The 20,315-nt window shown below is 37.4% G+C and overlaps 1 protein-coding gene across 1 annotated transcript in view; it reads left to right on the top strand.

The window, feature by feature from the left end:
* Window positions 1-20,315, top strand: part of sntg2 (syntrophin, gamma 2) — a 44,448-nt gene that overhangs the window by 13,335 nt on the left and 10,798 nt on the right. Inside the window, exons 5-10 of the mRNA XM_036593098.1 lie at window positions 537-580; window positions 3,311-3,352; window positions 5,719-5,806; window positions 6,144-6,235; window positions 14,413-14,540; window positions 18,719-18,848. Coding sequence (XP_036448991.1) covers window positions 537-580; window positions 3,311-3,352; window positions 5,719-5,806; window positions 6,144-6,235; window positions 14,413-14,540; window positions 18,719-18,848 — 524 coding nt within the window. The remainder of the gene's footprint in view (window positions 1-536; window positions 581-3,310; window positions 3,353-5,718; window positions 5,807-6,143; window positions 6,236-14,412; window positions 14,541-18,718; window positions 18,849-20,315) is intronic.

Below are 20,315 nucleotides of genomic sequence, written 5' to 3'. Positions count from 1 at the left end.
TATCTCAGCAAAAACTAATGACGGGAGCTTTCCCTAAGCAGGCGTGGAGCCATATGTTCTGTTGCAGTAATACAAACATGTCAGTGCAGAGTGTGGAGGCTGTTACATTTGGAAACTCATAGCAGAGGCTTGGTGTGGGTTTTGGAAACCCGTTTCATAATGGTTTGATTATATTTTGGTTAGGTTTTATAACTTGCAGTAAAAGATTATTAGCCTCTCTCATCTCCAGCTTAGCTATGCCTCTGAGACAGTTTGGCTCTTTTTAATTCACGCTAACTTTCAGAGCCGCATGACAGTGTTCGGAAAGCTAATAAAGTCCCATTGTATTTGTCAGTCACGATAAAATGAACTAAATTCCAGATTTGTGTGAAATTTGGATTAAATTCCGTCTTGTCTAGCACATTGCTTAGGGCTTTATGGTGGGATTCATCAGCTGCCATTGCTGATTGCCATTTCTATCACATTAGCACATATGAAATGAGTAATTATATTCCAATGTTTCTGTTAACCTTTGACTCTGTGTGTCTGGCCTACAGCGGATCAGACAGGAATGCTGTTTATCGGTGATGCCGTGTTACAGGTTAGTGCAGTGAGCATTAGCTCACTCTTATTCCTCACACTGCCCAGGGCCATAGGTGCATGTCAGAGCAATGTGCTCTCTGCATTCTAATGATGTCTTCCTCTGATTCATTTTCTCCAGGTTGACTGCTGGTTTAACCTTTGATCTCATTATACGAATCTGAAGAATAGCTATAATGAGGCATTTAAAAAAGCGTAATCATTTTTTGGGCCTTGTTACCACAAGTGTCTCAAATGGAAAAGAAGAAACGTAATGAAATGTTATACCTTTCATCTTCTAATTTAGAACGGTGTCCTATTTTCCCCTAGACTAATTTCATTGGACTGTTTTCTGCTGATAGATGGGACGGGTAGACATTTAGCTCTCTACAATAAACAAAGCTTCTTGTGCTATTGCTGAAGAGAGACCTATATATATTAGTGACCTTTTAGTGTAAGTTCAGCTATCCTCGCTTTACCATGCTGTGGCACATTTATCAAGAAGACTGAAGTTTTGCTGGATTTGAGTTTGGAAGCCTAATAGGATTATGTATTAAAATACAGTACAAACAGGTACAGAGCAAAAAAAAGTACTCAGAAAAAAATAAAGTGTTTAGATTGAAATAATGTAGGAAAAAAGGGCTGATTGGAAGATTGTGACACATTGATTGTGGTACTTACCTTGAGTTGGATATGAATATTAAACTAAACTAAAATGTACTATATTTTATACAGATATTCTAAGGTTATAATTGGATAAAGCTGTTCCAGTCTGTTCAGGTGCAACTTTGACCTTTCTTGCCATATAAATATATATGAAAAAATCCTGCACCATTAGTACTCTCCGTGAAAGTGGATGTCCTTCAAAGATCAGGGCAAGGGCACACAGCAGAAGTGACAAAGAACCCTAGGGCTACAGCTAAGGCATCTCCTGCATTTGATAACAACTGTGTTCATGACTCACATGGATGCTCCTCAGTTCTACTGAAACAAAGTTCCAAAGGTACACATTTTTGATAAATGTAAACAGCATTACATTTGCAGAAACAAAACCCTGCGTACCAACATTAGATCGTCGTCCCGGCTGTGAAGCATGGTGGGGGGAAAATAAAGCTGCTTTATACTGTCTCAGGGCCTGAAATAAAAAAAACAAAACACCAAAAATTATACTTGTTTGTCATTGGTTGACATTCAAACAAATAAAAATAAGTGCAGACTAGAAGCTGTCAATACAGATTGTAAATTGAATGTAAAAATATATAAATGTGTCTCAAACTATTTAATTATATATGTATTTACAGTCATTGGGCGCCAATGCCTTTCGCCCAATGACAGCTGGGATAGGCTCCAGCACCCCACCGCGACCCAGAAGGATAAGTGGTTTAGATGATGTATGTATGTATGTATGTATGTATTTACAGTTTGCAGCATGCAGGCCAAATACTATATTTTGTTATTTTTTGAGTTGAAAAAAAGTACACACAAGCTGTTCAGCAAACTATTTTTCAATGCACAGTTCCTTTATATTTGATGAACTTAAAATAGTAATTGTAATGATATAATAAAGCCTGACTTTTCAGACCTTTTTCTAACACAGAGCAAACATGTTTTCCTTAGCATCTGGCTGAAGACATAAAAAATTAAGCTAATTGATGTCTACAAAGCAGGGAAGGCTTTAAAAAGGTATCATGGCGATTCTAGCTTGGAATTTCTGAATTTCTTGGAATGTCTGAAATGTCATTAAGGAACGGTAGTTAAGAGGAACTGTGGAAGTCAAGGCAAGACCTGGAAGACTAAGAAGACTCTCCGATAGAACTACTTGTATGTTGGCCAAAAAGGCACAGCAAAACCCCTATATGACAGCAGAGAAAAATTGTACACTTTGGCCAGGATCACCAAAGAAATGTTTGGAGAAAAGAAGAAGCAGCATTTGATGAAAAGAACACCGTGCTGATTGTTAAGCATAGAGGTGGATCTCTTTTGCTTTGGGGTTGTGTGGCAGCCAGTGACAGAGGAAACATTGCACAGGGAGATGGAATAATGGATTCCACTAAATATCAGCAAATTCTAAAAGTAAATTTGACAAAATCTACTATCACTACTTCGAGAAACACAAGCTGAAATTTTTTGAATGGCCCTCACAGTCCCTTGACATAAACATCATTGAAAATCTGTGAGTAGATCTTAAACATGCTGTGCTTGCAAAGCAGCCAGTGAATATTGCAGAACTGTTCTGCAAGTAAGAGTGGGTGAAGATTGTCATTTAGTGGTTTAGAAAGACTCCTAACTGGCTACAAAAAGTGTCTGCAAGCTGTGAAATCTGCCAAAGGAGATGTTACAGAGTACTGATTTAGTCCACTTTTGCAAAGCCACAATCACAATTTTATTTCTCAGTTCAGATGTAAAGTTAATCATAACATTAAAATTTGTGGGAAAAAATAAATAATTTGCTGTTTATTTTACTTCAAAAATGAACAAAAGATCAACAAAATATGTAATTCAGCCGCACAAACTTTTGCATTCAACAGATGTAATTGCATTTGTACAGTACAGCAGAATGAATGAGTAAAGTAATACAATTTGAGTATGTTAGTTACAGTTATTCATATTAACTTCCTGACTACTGATTTCTGGAGCACATTTTGATAGAATGCCATTTGTTGCATCCTTTCCACTCATGACAGCGACAGTGTATAAAAGAACTCAGTTTTCTATGAAAACAATTTCTCATAAGAACTCTTGTCTTGTGCAGGTCAATGGCATTAATGTGGAGAAGTGCACACACGAAGAAGTTGTGAGTATTTGCTCATCAATTGTTCCATTTATCCTGCCTGCAGTGTTGAAATGGCAGTGATGTAGCATTGATCAAAGGTGCAGCAGATGTCTCATTGAAGCGCATGCAGTCCTTTTATTTCTAACAAATGTTTCTCTTTTTTTCTTCCTGGACCTCAACCATAACAAATCGATAGGGAGTAGATTCATCACACGCAGGCCCTAGTGAGAATGAGCAGACACTTTCGGAGGGCTGTGATACTCCGATGATTCTCTCTCTCTCTCTCTCTCTCTCTCTCACTCACTCACTCACTCACTCTTTCACTCTCTCTCTCTCACTCACTCACTCACTCACTCCAAACAGCTGCGTTCTTACATCCAGGAAGTCAAAAGACATGATTAATGATCTTACTCACAGAAACCACTACCTGACAAAGCCAAGCTGTCTGAACAGTAACAATTTCTCAGCGACAAAAGCGACCACTGATATTTGAGGGACAGATACTGAGGGAATCATATGATCATTGTGGGTGATAGTATGGTTGTGAAGAGACACGGTTAGATTAAACTTATTCTAAGCTCAACAATGAAGGAAACCATGTGAGGCACAATCGTAAGCCACAGGAAGAGATTTGGGTCTTTATTTACTACTTTTTTACCTGGCTTGTGTGAAATAATTGTCATCGAATTATGTAACCAGCTTGGTCCCACAACTGGTAAAGTTGTAAACATTCACACGAGTCAATGTACAAAGTTACAATATCATTCAAAAGTTTGGAATCAAAATTCAAAAGTTTGGTTGCAGATTTGGTTGCAGGTATAAAAGTATAAAAATATGACATTTCACATGTCTCCAAAATAATGAACAGAGCTGTAGATGATTCTAAAATGACTGAGAAAGCTGTGTGGCCTTGAGTTATAATAGAATTAACATCCAAAATGCTTTTTATTTAAAAAGTGGTGATCAAACCTTGAGGTAATGCGTTACAGTGAATAGATGATTACAGTGTATTATTTACTATTTAATAAGTGTATGCTGTTCCCAAAACACCTGAAATGTTAAATTTGGTTTTGGTTTATTACAATGATAATGGTTCGTTTTGGTAGCAGTGCTTAATACAGAGTTGTAGTATATAGTGTTTTTCTGGTTTAAACCTTATCCTGTTTTTGGATTGTGAATATTGATTTGCTTCAGTTAACACTGCTATCTGCTTGTATTTTTGACCTGCTTGACATTCCAGTGAGTGCTGCAGAAGTCATAATGATTGTTCAACATGATTACATCCTGCTATCTCTATTTCCCTTATTATACAGTTAGATTTTATAGACTAAAACTCTCTGTGCAGTGTCATTGACATGTCTTGAAGTTGTAATGAAAAGATGATAGGGTACTTTAAATAGTTCCATTTCAGAGTCAAGATTTAGAGACCCTTTCTTGATAGAACTCCTCTAAGAAAGGGTTTCAGCAGACACTACAACTAAGGCTACTTTACGGGGACAAATGTTAATCTGGGCTTTCTTTTAATAATGCATTTTAATATAATATGTCCAAAGCATGATGAGATGCCAAGCATATTGTCAACCATGTTTTAACCCTGTTCAATCAAGAGTGGATTCATTTTAAGGTTTTTCTCTTTTTTTTTTCAAAGCATGACCTAAATAATGCCATACGTTGTGCTTAAGCATGTCAAAACAGGGAACAGGCTCCACAGGGGTGTTTCTGGGAAAACACCCAATTTAATTTGGTGTCAGCCCTCTGTGGAAATGCTTTACGAATACTTCAAGTTGATCAGAGAGGAAAAAATTGACTTCAAAAATGTAGTAATTCCTCTGTTTATGGTTATAATTATATGATCAAAGGCATGTAGCAGATATAATCATGTACTGAACCAGTTCTGTTAAAGGGACAAAATGTACCAGGGTATTTGAAAAGTATTAAACAGCTGTTTAGAAAATGGAAAAGCAAAAATTACTTCAGCACTGACTTTTTTCTCATGTTTGGACTGTGGTTTTAAATCCTGATGCGTAGCAGATGATGCAATTTGAAGCTAGCAGACACTGAGAGGGTAATTACTTGTCTGAGCGGCAGTTAGCCAGCCTCTTACAATCACATGAAAACCCGGCTGAGGTTACAGAACTCTTTGTAATTATTCATGGAAGTTAGCTTGAACTCTGCTGTGCGCTTACATTTTGATTACATTTGATTGTAATTCAAATGTTAGTCAATTAAGTGTGAAGTAGTCATTTTATGCGTTTGCAAGCTCCTTTTTTAACGATATCATCTTATCTGTTCATCATGTAGACTGTCCTGCAATGTTAAGAGGATCTCTGCCTCTATATCCCTCCCTTTCAGTGCTTCTCTCTCTCTCTTTCTCCTTCCCTATTCAGGTTCATCTCCTACGAACTGCTGGAGATGAAGTTACCATCACTGTGAGGTACCTCAGGGAGGCACCAGCCTTTTTAAAGCTCCCATTAGGTGAGCTCTCAAAGCGCTGCTTGCAGCGCATCTTCACAAGGCAAAGCTCTGCAGGGGGCTACAACAAAGTTTTAAAGCACTATAAAGCTAAGACCATTCCGTGAAATGTAATGCTGGTGCTGTATAATGGCATTTTACTGGATTGTTCTGTTTCACTAGTGACTAAATGCCTTTTAAAATGCATATAACCTTTTTTTATTCATGTATTATGTAAAGAAGCTTTGTGACTTGTCCAGTCGTCGTCAGTGTTTTAGTAAACACAGCCAGGCACAGTAGTGAAGCTAGACATTGTTACAATATTGTAGTAGTATATTTAACAAGCTGTCATGTTTTTTAGGCTCTCCAGGACCATCCAGTGATCAAAGTAGCAGAGCATCTTCTCCTCTTTTTGACAGTGGTTTACATTTAAATGGGAACTCGAGCAACACAGTAAGTGCATCTCTCTTTATACACAGCTTCCTACAGATAGTAGTGTAGTATTGTGTCAGCTGAAACATTATTCCTATGTAATGGATCTCATTCACAGCAGTTGAAAGCTGACTGAATGACAGAATCAGGTTGTAAATATAGCATTGTCAGGCAGAGAACCTTAAGTTGACTAGAAGCACATTGGGTCAGGCTTGATAGTCAATAGGAATTACTGTCTTTGCTGTTTGGGCTTGTGTTCTATTTATAACTTTGAAACTTCTGTTGTGGCTTCCGTGTATAGTAGTGAAAACCCTGTGCTGTGATTGGCCAGTGTTACAAACATGAATTTAAAACATCTGTCCCAGTGTTAAGAGGTGTGAATGAGATTTCATTGGCTTGCTGAGGTGAGAAAAGAATTGGCACACATACAGTACCTTGGAACAGTGTAATCTAGAGGCTGCTGGTGAAGGGGTCTTTTCTTGCTGATGTAGCATGGGATCAGACACATCCTTTATGTCTTGATGTCACATTACACAGTTAAATTAAGAAATCTCTAAGGATGTGATGTCATTTAGTGGTTTTCCATTGGCATCTGTATGAACCATAGGGCGTCAGTGTCATGCCTGTATTAGTAACTCCACATCTAAGTTGGTATACTGTACGAGAAACACAAACCAGCAGGCTTTGTCAAATGTGGTAGTTGAGATACTTTGGCAGTAGTAGAGTACAGCTTGAGTAGCTGGTGTTGGTATATAATAGTAATATAAAATAATGTTTAAATTTAATAAATAAATAATTTAGTGTTTAAATTTAATAATAATAGTGTTAAATTTAATAGAAGACTTACTTTCATATGATGTAATTTCATTGTGCATGAGTGTCAACTTGCTTGTAGCAGGTATATAGCATTATTCATATTTTGATTAATTGCTAAACAACCTCATCATTCAGGGGGTCAGTTGGCAATGGCATTGTTTTGGGGGGTTAGTAGGACTCATATGTTAGTACCCCCCCACAAAGGGACTTTGTGTTGTTTAATGTTGTTAGCTGTTAGTTTAGGTTGTGTGTACATGTTGTTTGTGTTTTTTTAGTGTCAGGCGTTGTGGGTTTTATGTGTGAGAGGAGGTCACCATCGGGAAGAAGTGTGTGGCTGTGTTCAATAAACAGCACTTCTTGCAGCAGATCATGGCTGCCCCTGTGTTTCTTCTTCTGTCAATGCTACAATACCCTGCGCAACCCAGCTAACTTTTTGAGTTATGATGAATTAAGTGACTTTGGCTACATCTTTGGTTTAGGTTAAAATTTGAGTAGCTGATGTTATAGCATAGTGTTGAAGAGTGGATAGTCATTGTAGTAATCTTGCTTATCATGTAACATAATGATATCTATTAAATGTGCAGAGAAGTTAGTTTGCTTGTGGCATGTATACAGTAAGATTTGCCTGCTTCTTCCATTTAGTAACTACTTAATGATCTCATTTTTCTTTTTTTTTTAGAAGTCTCAATAACATTCAGTGTGAAAATATACTTAGAATAAAGCATATCTGCACTGGAGCATTTTTGTTTACTACAGGCTGTGGTAGTGGCAAAAACCTCACCACTTTTTTTCCATACACTCTCAGAAAGTACTAGACTGTCTAGGGGTGGCATCCCTCTTGTCACTGGGGAAGTACCCTCAAGGGTGAGTTTCCAGGACCTTTAGTTTGGGAACATGACTATACCATTGTCCATTCTATTTTTTTTGTTCTAAAAAAAAACATTAGGTTATGAAAGGTACACATATGTACCATTTGCCTGAGGAAAAATGTATTGAAGGGACACAGTTGGACCTTAAAACCACAGTACCTTTGAAAGTACATTTACAATGTTGGTACCTTGATGAATAAAAATGTACCTCCAGTGCACTTTTTTCTGACACTGTAGGCAAAAACAGCCCAAACTCTGTTAGTTAATTATTAATTTCGTCTGTGTAGTAGATGGAGTTCAGCGTGTGCTCTGGCTGTGCTCGGAAGGGCGGGATTGACCTAATCATGTACTGAACCAACCAATAACAAGACAGCAGGTCATAGGGTTGCATGTGGCCTGCTCCCTCTCAGATAGGTCAGGTAGCTGACACAGCCTATTAGGGAGCTCTCTACCAAACAGAGCGTGCAGTGCCAAGGTCAACATGCAGTGGCCACAGCGTCTGTTCCACCAAAGCACCAGAGGTTTTCTCCAGATGAGTAGTATTGCATATGTTTTTGAGTAAAATAATTGAAAAAGTAGCCTTTTCACAGCTTAATGATTTCTTAAATGAGCACATTATCCATGAAAAATTTCAGTCTGGCTTTAGAGCAAATTACAGCACTGAAACAACATTAGTGAAAGTAATGAATAATCTGAGAATAAATGCTAATGTAGGTGATGTCTCTGTACTTATGCTTCTGGATTTAACCTCTGTATTTGATACTGTGGACGTTAGAACTCTTCTGAATCAATTGTGTTTTTTACACATTTAACAGGAAGACAGTACTTTGTAAGTATATGTGAACATATCTCAGATAATTATGATATTCTAGGTGGTGTCCCACAGGGCTCTGTACTTGGTCCACTTTCATTTTCTTTGTATATTTTGCCACTGGGTGAGATAATTAAGAAGCATGGCATAAATTTTTATAGTTATGCCGATGACACACAACTGTATATATCTGTAGCACCAGATGATGTCACTGCAGTAGACAAGCTCATAATATATCTGTCCAGCATTGTTAGCTAGATAAATAGCACATTTTTAAAAGTTAATTTTGCCTTAATTAGAAAAAAATATATTTCTAATAATAATTATAATTAGAAATAATTATAATTGGTGTTGATGCAAAGAGGAAAATGCTGTATGAAAGACTTGGAAATCTGGCTCTACAAATAAAAAAGAAGTTAGGAATCTTGGCGTAACTCTAGACTCTGATTTAACCTTTAAACAACATATTAATAATACAACTAAAACTGCTTTTTATCATTTAAGGAATACAGCATGAGTTCAGCCTTCTCTGTCTGAAAGATGCTAAGAAATTGATCCATGCTTATGTTTTTTCTCGACTTGACTACTGTAATGCTTTGTTCATAGGACTTCCTACAAGTACAACAAACAAACTACAACTTGTGCAAAATGCAGCAGCAAGAATATTAACGTGGACAAGGAAGATCATATTAGACCAGTTTTAGCATCACTCAACTGGCTGTCTATTACCCTTAGAATCAACTATAACATTTTACTATTTGTTTTACTACTACTACATATATCTAATGCTTAATGGTTTAGCACCTTCATACATTTCTGAGTGCCTGATAGATTATGTTCCATATCATGCTTTAAGATCATCTAGTGCTAACCTTTCTCTTATTCATGTATGAAAAAGAGTGGGGAGGCAGCGATTTATTTTTTATGCACCAAAGATCTGGAACGCTTCATGAACAAACATTCGTCAGGGTCCTTCTGTCAGTGTTTTTAAAAGGCTGTCATTCTGTAGGGCTGTCATAATCAATTATGTTTATTAGACTACTAATTGATTTCACTATATGGTCATGCTTTATTGGGATGGTCCCCTATAGATGATAAACAGATGCTTAAATTATAAGCAGTATTTCTGGTAATAGTTACAATACAATCAATACAATCAACAACATTAAGGTTTAGGTGAAGGTTTAGGTTTTGCCTTGAGGTTAGGGTGAGGATTAGGTTTAGTTTAAAGAATAGTTTTGATAGAATCTTCCACACTAAACTTCAAGTTAGGTTGTATTTAATAGATATTTAGTTGAATGCTACTTAAAGATATGCTGAGCATCTACAAAGCATCTACAGTGGACCATCCAAATAAAATGTTACCCACAATATTTAATTAGATCAATGAGGAAGTCTTTAAAAAGACTTTACAAAATGTTTACTGTAAGATATAATTTAAAAATGCATTACCATCATGAAACTTGCCAATTCATTGAGAAGGTAAAATGTAATCAGTGATTTATTTTTAATTAGGTATAAAATAATGGTTTGGTAAAAAAAAAAATCAAATTTACACAAATTTCTTCTTAACTCAGAGTGCAGTAGATCAAACATGTTTGGTGTACCAATTTTGCCTCTTTAGTTTAACACTGGAACTACGAGACTACAGACAACAGATATTGTGCCAAACTCCAAGCCATATAGACACAGATTACATTCACAGTTTCTGTTCTTTATTTGTATAAACTGTTAATCTTCACATTTCAGTTCTCTAATTGAAAAGTTATGTTTGTGAATGGAAACAAAAATCACAAGTCTAATCAAATGTCCATACGAATGTGTGACATGGCTTCTGTGGGTGCGTTGAAATTTGGCACAACGCTGCTGTTGTCTGAAGTGACTGTCTGCTGAGTTTAACTACACTGTTAAGTTTTGTTTATTTTCATAGCTCCCAGTGAATTATACTGTTCTCGAAACCACATCCACAAGTCCATACTGAAGACCTGAATGCAGTTTGATTAGGTTGAAAAAAGTTTTGAGAATGGAATTATGGAAAGTATTGAGTGACTATTGACTGTGAGCAAAATAAGCCTCGTAGCACCATTGCAAAACTAAAAAAGAAAATTTGGACACAAATTATGTAGTGGCTGATTAACTACAATTGTGTTTAAGTGAAAAAAGTAGATTTTTAATCAAACCATTCTTTTGTATTTTTTAATAGAGTTTAATCGTGTTAGTCGGAATCACATGAATTAACATGCATCTTGAATGAGATGCTCTGTAATTGCTGAGGACAACAATTGTTCCGTGAGACATGGGCGCTCTTGACACTGTTGTGAGTGTGTGTTAATCAGCTCAATCATCGGCTCTCTCCTTTACAGACGTCGATGCCCTCGAAAGGCTGGATGGGGTTCGTTTTAATGAAGTCCTCTGAATGAAATATGCTCTGCTCCATGACAGGCTAAGAGGAGTGAAGGGATTGTTTCTTTTTCATGGAAAACAAATGAGCAAACAAACCATCTACAATCTAGGCTGCTTCATTATTAAACATTGAGTGGCAGCCACTACATCCAATTACCAGACATGGAGGGAAAACAGTTGAGTGTGTTTCTTTTATTGACGCGCTCTCTTTCTCTCTTTTGCTTTCTCTCTCATCCTTTCTCAGTTGGAAGCCACAGATGAGCTAAAATGCTAAAACATGAGCTTGCCTAATTGCTGAGTCAACAAAAAGTGTGCCTCCTTGTGTTCTCTAAATGAGAGCTTTTTTTATCTGTCTATATTCTTGGCGTTTCCTTCCCTGCGGGTGATTAGAATTCGCAGAGCTTGTCGTCCCCTCTAGGCTCCTCCGACATTGAGTTGATTGACAGTGTTTTGCTTTCATTGCACCCGCGGGTGAACATTGATTCATTTACATGCCTTCCAATAATTAGTGTCGCACCTCTCATTGCCTCAGAAATATCTCGAGGTATGGCAGGGAGACTAATATGAAGGACAACAATGTCAGCTGTGCTGGCGTTTGGCAAGGTCCTCAGTAGCAAACAGACATTCTGTCACCATAATCCATCTTGACACGCTGACAATATTTTATTCCTTGTCATCTCAGACTCTCTCTAGCATAGCACAACATGAAAGTCAAATCAACTTTAATTATCCAGCCTTGGAGTGCATAAACAGTGCAGAAGAGAGCATCTTGCTTGAGAAAGCGCCTCAGACATAGGCCTAATTGGCAGTGGCACCAAACTTTTGATTTGATTGCAAGCACACGATTTGACTCTTCTGAAGTCCTTCTAAGCATTCTGTGCTAGGTAGTTATTCATACCTCCCTTTTCAGCTGAAATAACTACAGTAATGCAAAGACCTTGTAGCTTTGAGTGCTGGTTATATGATCTAAACTGTTATTTCTGTTCAATTGTTCAGTCATCTACCTCATGTGATCTCGAATAATCTTGTTGCAGATCAAATGAATACCTATTTACATTTTTATGCAGAAGTAATGCAGCCTGCAGCCCAGATTATGGATTCACAGAGCTATTGGAAATTTTTCACTGTTAAATGTAAAGTATATAAGTGTAGCACGCTAGTGATTATTGTTTATTGGTCGGGAAATGTCATGAAAAGTTTTAATGACATGTAGGACTGTTACTATCGATTATATTAGTCATGTACCATGGGCTAATTTCATTAAATTTCAAATAATTATAAGCTTCTTTCTGACATTTTTGTCAAGATTGAGTTATGTACATATAGAGCTTACATCCTACAGTTTTCTTTCCTTTTATTTTTCCTCTAAGATCAACTTATAACATATGTGTGGGTTTATGAACCAAAAACATCATAATTAATTTTTACACAACCATTTTCGAAACTCTCTTTATCCCTTTGAATAAAACAGGCTGTTTTTTGTTACTATGCCTTCAAGACAGATATAGGTAAATGATATCTGCTGTGACTGGCTACCTTGTATTGTGCAGTCCAGGCTGAAACACTCCTTATAACTTTAATATGAATGGGCGAGGCTTAACTACTGTAGGCTAAATGGGTGGATTTGTATAAATGTTTTTACAGAAGACATTTATACAAGGACAGTTGTATTTTATGTAAAATGGGCACTTATTTAGTACTGATTATTGCTGTTTTGGTAATGTTTTGAAAACAAGCATTGTTGAGTCTGTATTATTATAAATATAATAAAATAATATTCCCTCTTGAAAATACTAGATAGTCATTCTAAGGTTCTTTCTGTAGTCCAATTTCTACCAGTTGTATCTCTAAAATGGCAATTTTACAGGAGAAGGAAAAGATGTTCTTCTTTTTTAATGGGAGTTGATGTAGCAATATTTTCCAAGTGATTTTAGACACGTTTCTGCTGGTCTTTTCATCATCAAATTTTAGCACAGTCTAAAGGAGACTGATGTTTTCAAACAGAACATTTAAAATACACATTATCATAATGCAAACTGACATCTGAACCCTGTCGAGTTATCGATACGGTACATTTTATTCACGGTTTTGCTCATCAGCGTATCTGGCCTTACACCCTGTTTTCAACCAGTTTCTGAAGGCAGTTTTCAGTGTATTTAAATGACAGTAAATACCATAAACACTCTTATTTAAGATTTGTAGAACAATGTACTTTTTGCTCTCGTTCAGGCAGTTTCTGCAAGGTTTTTTTTATTACTTTCTAAGTAAATGCTCCCTGAAGTAAAAATACTTCCAGTACAGCTTTTCAGTCCTCTTTCCGCTACTGCTGTTTGGCACTGAAGCAGGGACGTGTAATCTGTGGAGGGTATAATTTGTGGACTAGACAATCTGAGCTTTTCTGGGTCAAGTTAAAAGACTGTGAAGCTCTTGAGGTCTCTATACAACAGAGCCGATTTTACTCTGCCACAAGAGTTTCTTGGCTGTTTTAACAGATACCTGACTGAAAAAATGCATAAAAAGATGTAAACAAGGTGTCCTAGAACATGTTTGCAGGAAAGTATCATACAAGCACAATTACTGTTTTAGTAAAATCCAGTACCCCACCGCGACCCAGAAGGATAAGCGGTTTAGATTATGTATGTATGTATGTATGTATGTATGTAAAATCCAGTGAGATTTGGATCAGGATCATGCAAATCTGCAAAGCATGTTCATCATTGCATTAGCTCAGTTCACAAATCTGAACTGTTGTAGCATGACTCATGATAGAATCAGTGTTTTATCTCAGTCCTTTAATGTTTCTGAGCCTTGGATCCAGTTCTAGGACAGGATTTTGGCTATCGTAGTTTCTAGGCTGTTTTAAAGACTTACATGAATAGTCTGCAAACACTAATTTGCTTCAGCCTTTCATCCCTTGTATATCTTAAAAGGCTCAGAAGTTCCCATGCTGTTTGCATATCCGTGAAAGAGTATCACGCTTTCATATAAAGCACCCCCCTGGTTTTCAATCAAATCCTTATTCATTTATTAAATACTCAAGGATGATGGTGTTCTAATGAGCCAAAGTTATTATCTGTGGGTGGGTAGGCAGCATGCAGCTTCGCAACTTAAAGGGCTGCAGATACTACTGAAATATGAGACCCAGTTGTTGTTGGGCCGCCTGCACGCTGATCAAAGCACAGCGTAGAGAGGCTACGATGAGATACTTGTCCTCTCCTCCTCTCACACTCTTTCTCTCTCTGCCTCTCACTGTGTCTCTCTCTCCTCATTTCTCTCTCTCTCTCATTTATTCCATCTAGGCTCCGTCTTCGCCCTCCTCACCCTCGGCTAATGAACCAAAGTACGAGAAGCGCTGGCTGGATGCCGTCTCCCTCCCCCTGTCCATGGCCCGAGTCTCTAGACACAAAGCTGGAAGCGATAAATTAAGGTAATCCACTGTGATGCAATACCAGCCCCAAAGTGTGCCACAACCTGGCTGGCTGTTGGTTTTGTAAGCATTTTTCATTTACGTGAGAGGATGTTAAGTCCAATATCTATGCAGCAGCATGCAGCGTCTGAAAAGGTCACTGATGCACATCGCCGATAGAGGGACACTAAGTCACAGGGGTTGATGAGAAGTAGTTCTAACTTTAGTATACTGGCCTTGGATTGTGGGGAAATATCATGTATTGTTTTGGACCCAGTTGTCCTTGCAATAAGCAGCATAGCAAATCAATTAAAGAGAAAAATAAATATATAAAATCACTGCATTGGAGTTTAAAGATCATAAAGTATATCACTTATGCTTTATTCATAATGGGGAAGGATGCCTCAGAGTGGATATATTTTATCATAGTGTAATTTGATTAGACCTCACTCTGAAAGGAATTGATTTATTATTGCTTTGCTCCAGGCACCTCTGCACTTGGTGCTTTAAATGCCAGCTATCTTAAAGGAGAATTCCACTGATTTTTCCAGATTTCTGCATTATTCGGTCATTAAGATGTAAACAAATCCATTCAGTGGGGTTTGATGTGAAATGCTCCATTTTAGAGAGAATTGCCAGGTTAGAATTGTTCGCAGTGGTGGTGATAGGATCCAGACATCCGAAGTGTTTAATGCCTCCAAAAGCTACATCACATAAAGTTATTACACAAAATGGTTATGAATACATTACCTGATGCTCAAGAAGCCCATTGTTTTAGAATAGTTTTGAGATAAGGTCTTGGCCTAAAATGTATTTTAAAAGACGTTTATGGCGGTGAGGACATGCAGGGTATTGGAAGGAAAATAGGACTTATTTATTTATTTATTTATTTATTTATTTATTTATTTAGTTTGATTTACATTCTAACATTTGTGCAGATTCTCCTTTGAAAATAGCTATTAGTCTCAGACTAGGCTTGGTCTTGGATACCTTAACTAAACTTTAACTATACAAGTTTTCTTTAGATTATGCATCATACGCTCATTCCCAGACTGTATCATATCCCCAGAAAGAGAGATTCATTGATTTTATCATTTCAAAACACCTTTGTGAGCCTGCCTCCCTGGAGAGCCTGCATTCACATCACCCTTTTTAGACCTGAATTCTTTTGCCTTTCCACCCCTTTCCTCCTCATCTTATTTGTTTCCACTCATTCTGTTATTCTTTGTCTCTCTGTTAGAGCCCTTTCGCAATGTATGCCTAGGCCCAGTGAAAATGCACTACTCCAGACTAATGGATTTTTTATTGTGTTCTGTCACTCACACAGACAGTTTCTTGGTTTCAGAGGACTTGGCGGCAGTCTGCTGGTAGTTCAAGCAGAACATTACATTCTCCAGGCAATTTCTATCAGAACCAGGCCAAGCAGGGAATAGTTGTACTGTGCACATGACCTGCATTAATTGAAATGATGGTACTCTAGACAGCAACATCGAAAACAAAGTGCTACCCCAATTGTATTATACTGTGTTGACTTAGCCGTACTTACCTGTCTTCCTCGTCATGTTCATATATCGTTGTATGAACGGCAATTCCGAATTCCAGAGACTGATGATTCTTAACGAGTTTTGTTGACAATAGTTTTTGTTTACGGAACAGTTATTTATTTAGACTTAGAAATAAATGAAGTGTTTCATTTCAAAACACAACAAAACCAACTTCACATTTTTTTCATGATACATATTGCTGGGAGTGAGCTTTACATATACAAAAAATATCAGTGCTATATTGTGATGAAGTCCACCTTTACTAGAGAAATATAAATTTCAAACTGACATCACCCTCGGATTATCACCACTAACCAGGCGGCCTTCTCCATAGTTGAAAAAAATGCAAGGAAAATTCATCTACCTAACATTTTAAACTAAAATGTGTCTTATTCAGTGTTTATTAGCTGTTCTGTTTCCACAACTACTACGACTACTACTATAACCGCTACCGTTAATTATTGTTATTACTATAGCAATAGTAGCAGTAGTAGTAGTACCAGTAGTAGTCGTATTAGTAGCAGTAGTAGTAGTAGACATAAAATACATAAAATGTTTAGTAAATAGTTTAGTGTTCAATTAAATCAAGTAAATCTACATTTACTGCTATTGTGATAGCATTGGCATTCCTGCTAAATGCAATTATGAGTAGTTAATCTGTGTTCTCACTGGATTTGTTTGATAATTCCATTCGTTTACAGTTTTCAGTTTTCAGTTACTCCTATCATGCTGTATGTGTCGCCACGTCATGAATCCACAGAGGCAAGTTTAACTGTCGGTTAAAATTAGAATAATACAAAAGTTGTAGCTAAATTAGCGCCTTTCCTGTCCAGTATGCAGTGTTCATGTTGTGTGCAGTTTTTGCTTGAATGTTTTTTTTGCGTGCAGTGCTGTTATTTTGCTGTTAACATTGTTATCATCAGTCTAAGCTGACTTTATATCAGAAAAGTGCAGAAAAGTGAAAAACATACCTTCCACAAATGCAAGATAAAGCTGTATCATGCAAAGAAGAAGCCATATGTCAACACGGTCCAGAAACTGTTCTGTGGTCAGATGAATCAAAATTTTAAATTCTTTTTGGAAACCACGGACGCCGTGTCCTGCAGATTCGTAAGGAGATCCAACTTATCAGCACACAGTTCAAAAGCCTACCTCTGATGGTATGGAGTTGCATTAGTGCTTATGGCATGGGCAGCTTGAACATCTGGAAAGGCACTATCAATGGTGAACAGTATATAGAGGTTTTAGAACAGCATATGCTCCCAACCAGACAACATCTCTTTCAGTGAAGACCTTGCATATTTCAGCAAGACAATGCTAAACCACATACTGCATCCATAACAGCATGGCTTCGCAGAAGAAGAGTCTGGGTGCTGAACTGGCCTGCCAGCAGTCCAGACCTTTCACCAATAGAAAACATTTGGCACATCCTGAAATAAAAAAAAGACCCAGGACTGTTGAACATCTGGAATCCTACATCAGACAAGAATTGGACAACATTCCTCTCCCAATACTCCAGCAAATGATCTCCTCACATACCAGACATTTACAGACTGTTGTTAAAAAAAAGAGGGGATGCTACACAATGGTAGACATGGCCCTGTCCCAACTTTTTTAAGATGCGTTGCTGCCATCAAGTTCTAAATGAATCAGTATTTTTCATTAAATGTTAAAATGTTTGATATGTGTTCTGTGTTCTGTTGTGGATAACATATGGGTCTATGAGATTTTCAAATCATTGCATTTTGATTTTATTTACATTTATTTACATTTTACACAACATCCCAACTTTTTTGGAATTGGGATTGTAGTTTTAGTTAACAGTTATTACCCTGTCACTTAATACAGCAATTAAAAGGAATTGGGAGTTCATTTGGTCAGCAGGTTTGATTCAGAGTCTGTTTTTCTTTTTCCCGTCTTCTGTTTCATTATTTTAAAATAATACAGACATTAGTTTTGAGAGCTGTGCCTTGAGGTCTTGGAGACCATCATGATGAATGCAATTGCTCAACCATCATCCAGATATGTTTTGCCACTGTAGTCACAGTCATGTCACATTCGGTTGAACACAACGGATAGCTGTCATTAAATACTCAGTCCACCACATCAAAAGGTAATTCATCTGTGCCGTAGTCCAACCACACACTGAAATTAAATGTCAAAAACATCCCATTAGATACAATTGATGACAAGCGGCTACCGTGTCACGTTTTTCTTTTTATGAATCTATTCCATAGCCTTAAACTGGTATCAATAACTACCTCACATGGAAACAAAAACAAACTGCATGACAATGAAGTAACCGCATACATGCATGACTATTTTTTTTCTGTTTGTGAAAACTATGATTAATAAAGGATGTTCACATGAAAAGAATCCCTGATAACAGCATTTTACTCAGAAGAAATGTGTATGTTCTGCTAATTATTATTTTATATATATATATCGACACGGTGTATAAAGTCTTATTTATTTGTTGACACATCTGTAAGAGCAGAAAACGGCTGTATTGCTGTAAAAAATTGATTACCATGGTATCAACAGAGAACTGCTCTTCTGAAGGCAATGAATTTTTCTATGCTTTTTAATATCAATGCATTCAGTATCTCCTCTCTCTCTCTCTCTCCCCTCCCTCCCTCCCTCTCCTTCAATCAGGTCAAATAGTTTTGAAGTATTCGCCTTAGATGGAGTATGCACCAATGTTCTACAGTTTTGCACTGCAGCCGAAAGCACAGATTGGCTTCAAGCAATATCAACCAATATCAATGATCTGACCCAGGAGAGTGTGAGTATTGTCTGTCATGCCTAGCACTGATGAGTGTGTGAGTTTATAAGATGCTGACTGCCCCGTGAATATTTGCATTCCGAAAACACTGTTAGACACTGGAAGCTCAGCTAGGTGAAGCTAACGGAAATAAGACAATTACACCTAATGCTCATTTTCCACCCACTGGCGTATTCACAGCAGAGGATGGTGATGGAGAAATTGTCGATTGCGGCAGAGAGGTGAGGTAAAAGCAGCCCATTATTCTGTTTGAGCTGAAGCATAGCCACAGGAAGTATGAGTATCTGACAATAATAATGAAAAGCCCAGAATTTCAGCTGTGTTCTCTGCATCATGGTCAATTTCATGTAATACTCTTTTACTTCAAGCACTGACAGTTCCACTAATGCACTGTTCCATTGCATATTAAAATGAAAATTTCTACCCTGTATCCAGAATCTTGTATCCTCATGCCCAATTCTCCTGTTGCAATGTTCAAAAATCCTGCAAGAATATTGCCTAATGATCTCATTTCCTGTGCAGCATCTTAATTAGTGCACTGATGATCCAGTGGGCCTTTTCTATAGCCGAGCTCAAACATGCTCTGATTTACTGCCACGCAGCTGCCTGGTTTACACGCAATTACTGCCCTTACGTCAGCTAATTATGGATACAGAGACTGATTGCTAAATGTTCAATTAAGAACTGATTGTATGTGAGAGTGGGAAACGGAACTCTGACTTTTATTGTGGTGACCTATAACCCATAAATAGACTGTGTGACACATGGCTTGGCACTGACGAGTAGGGGTGTTTAGAAGGATGTTATTTGACAGGTCCTGACCTGCATTTTCTCTGACAAGGATGTCATTACATGAGAAGTCAGCCTTGGCTCTGATTCAGCGCTTCATTAATATACTGTCAGTCATTTTTTCAACACAGTGGCTCATTAACAGAGAAGCAGCCCAGGGTGAAATTGTCAGATTTTGCAGTGGAAGATTTGAATGTTGTAAAATTGTTGAAAGGTCAAATAAGATTTAACGAATCTGCAAAAACATTCCTGCATTTTATGATGGGAAAAACCCTTTCTCCTGCTCACCAGAATTAATTGCTGTGTTTTTTAGTTTTCTTTTGCAAAAAAATCAAATTCCACCCCTGGCCTTTTTTATAGCTGAACTCAAAGCAGCCTTACCTTTACAGCACATCGTCAGAACACTAGAGCAGAAATTTTGTTGCTTTACCGTAGGATGCATGCATATTAAACAGAGAGTGGGAATAAAAGAAATGACAAAGTCCTAGTTGCAGAGACAGTCTCTCTGATTGCACTTGTATGCATGGAACACGTGGTTGTAATTAAGGGCTGATTTTCCAGACACAGGTATAGCTCTCAACGATGACACTTTGGATAGATAATCATCTTTAAGAGTACTTTAGTCCACTGCTACATTTTATCTATATCCAGAAACACAGCCCTATGGCCTGTCTGGTA

Source organism: Colossoma macropomum, unplaced genomic scaffold, assembly GCF_904425465.1.
Source record: "Colossoma macropomum unplaced genomic scaffold, Colossoma_macropomum, whole genome shotgun sequence".
Taxonomy (NCBI): domain Eukaryota; kingdom Metazoa; phylum Chordata; class Actinopteri; order Characiformes; family Serrasalmidae; genus Colossoma; species Colossoma macropomum.
This window is presented reverse-complemented; position numbering and strand designations above follow the sequence as displayed.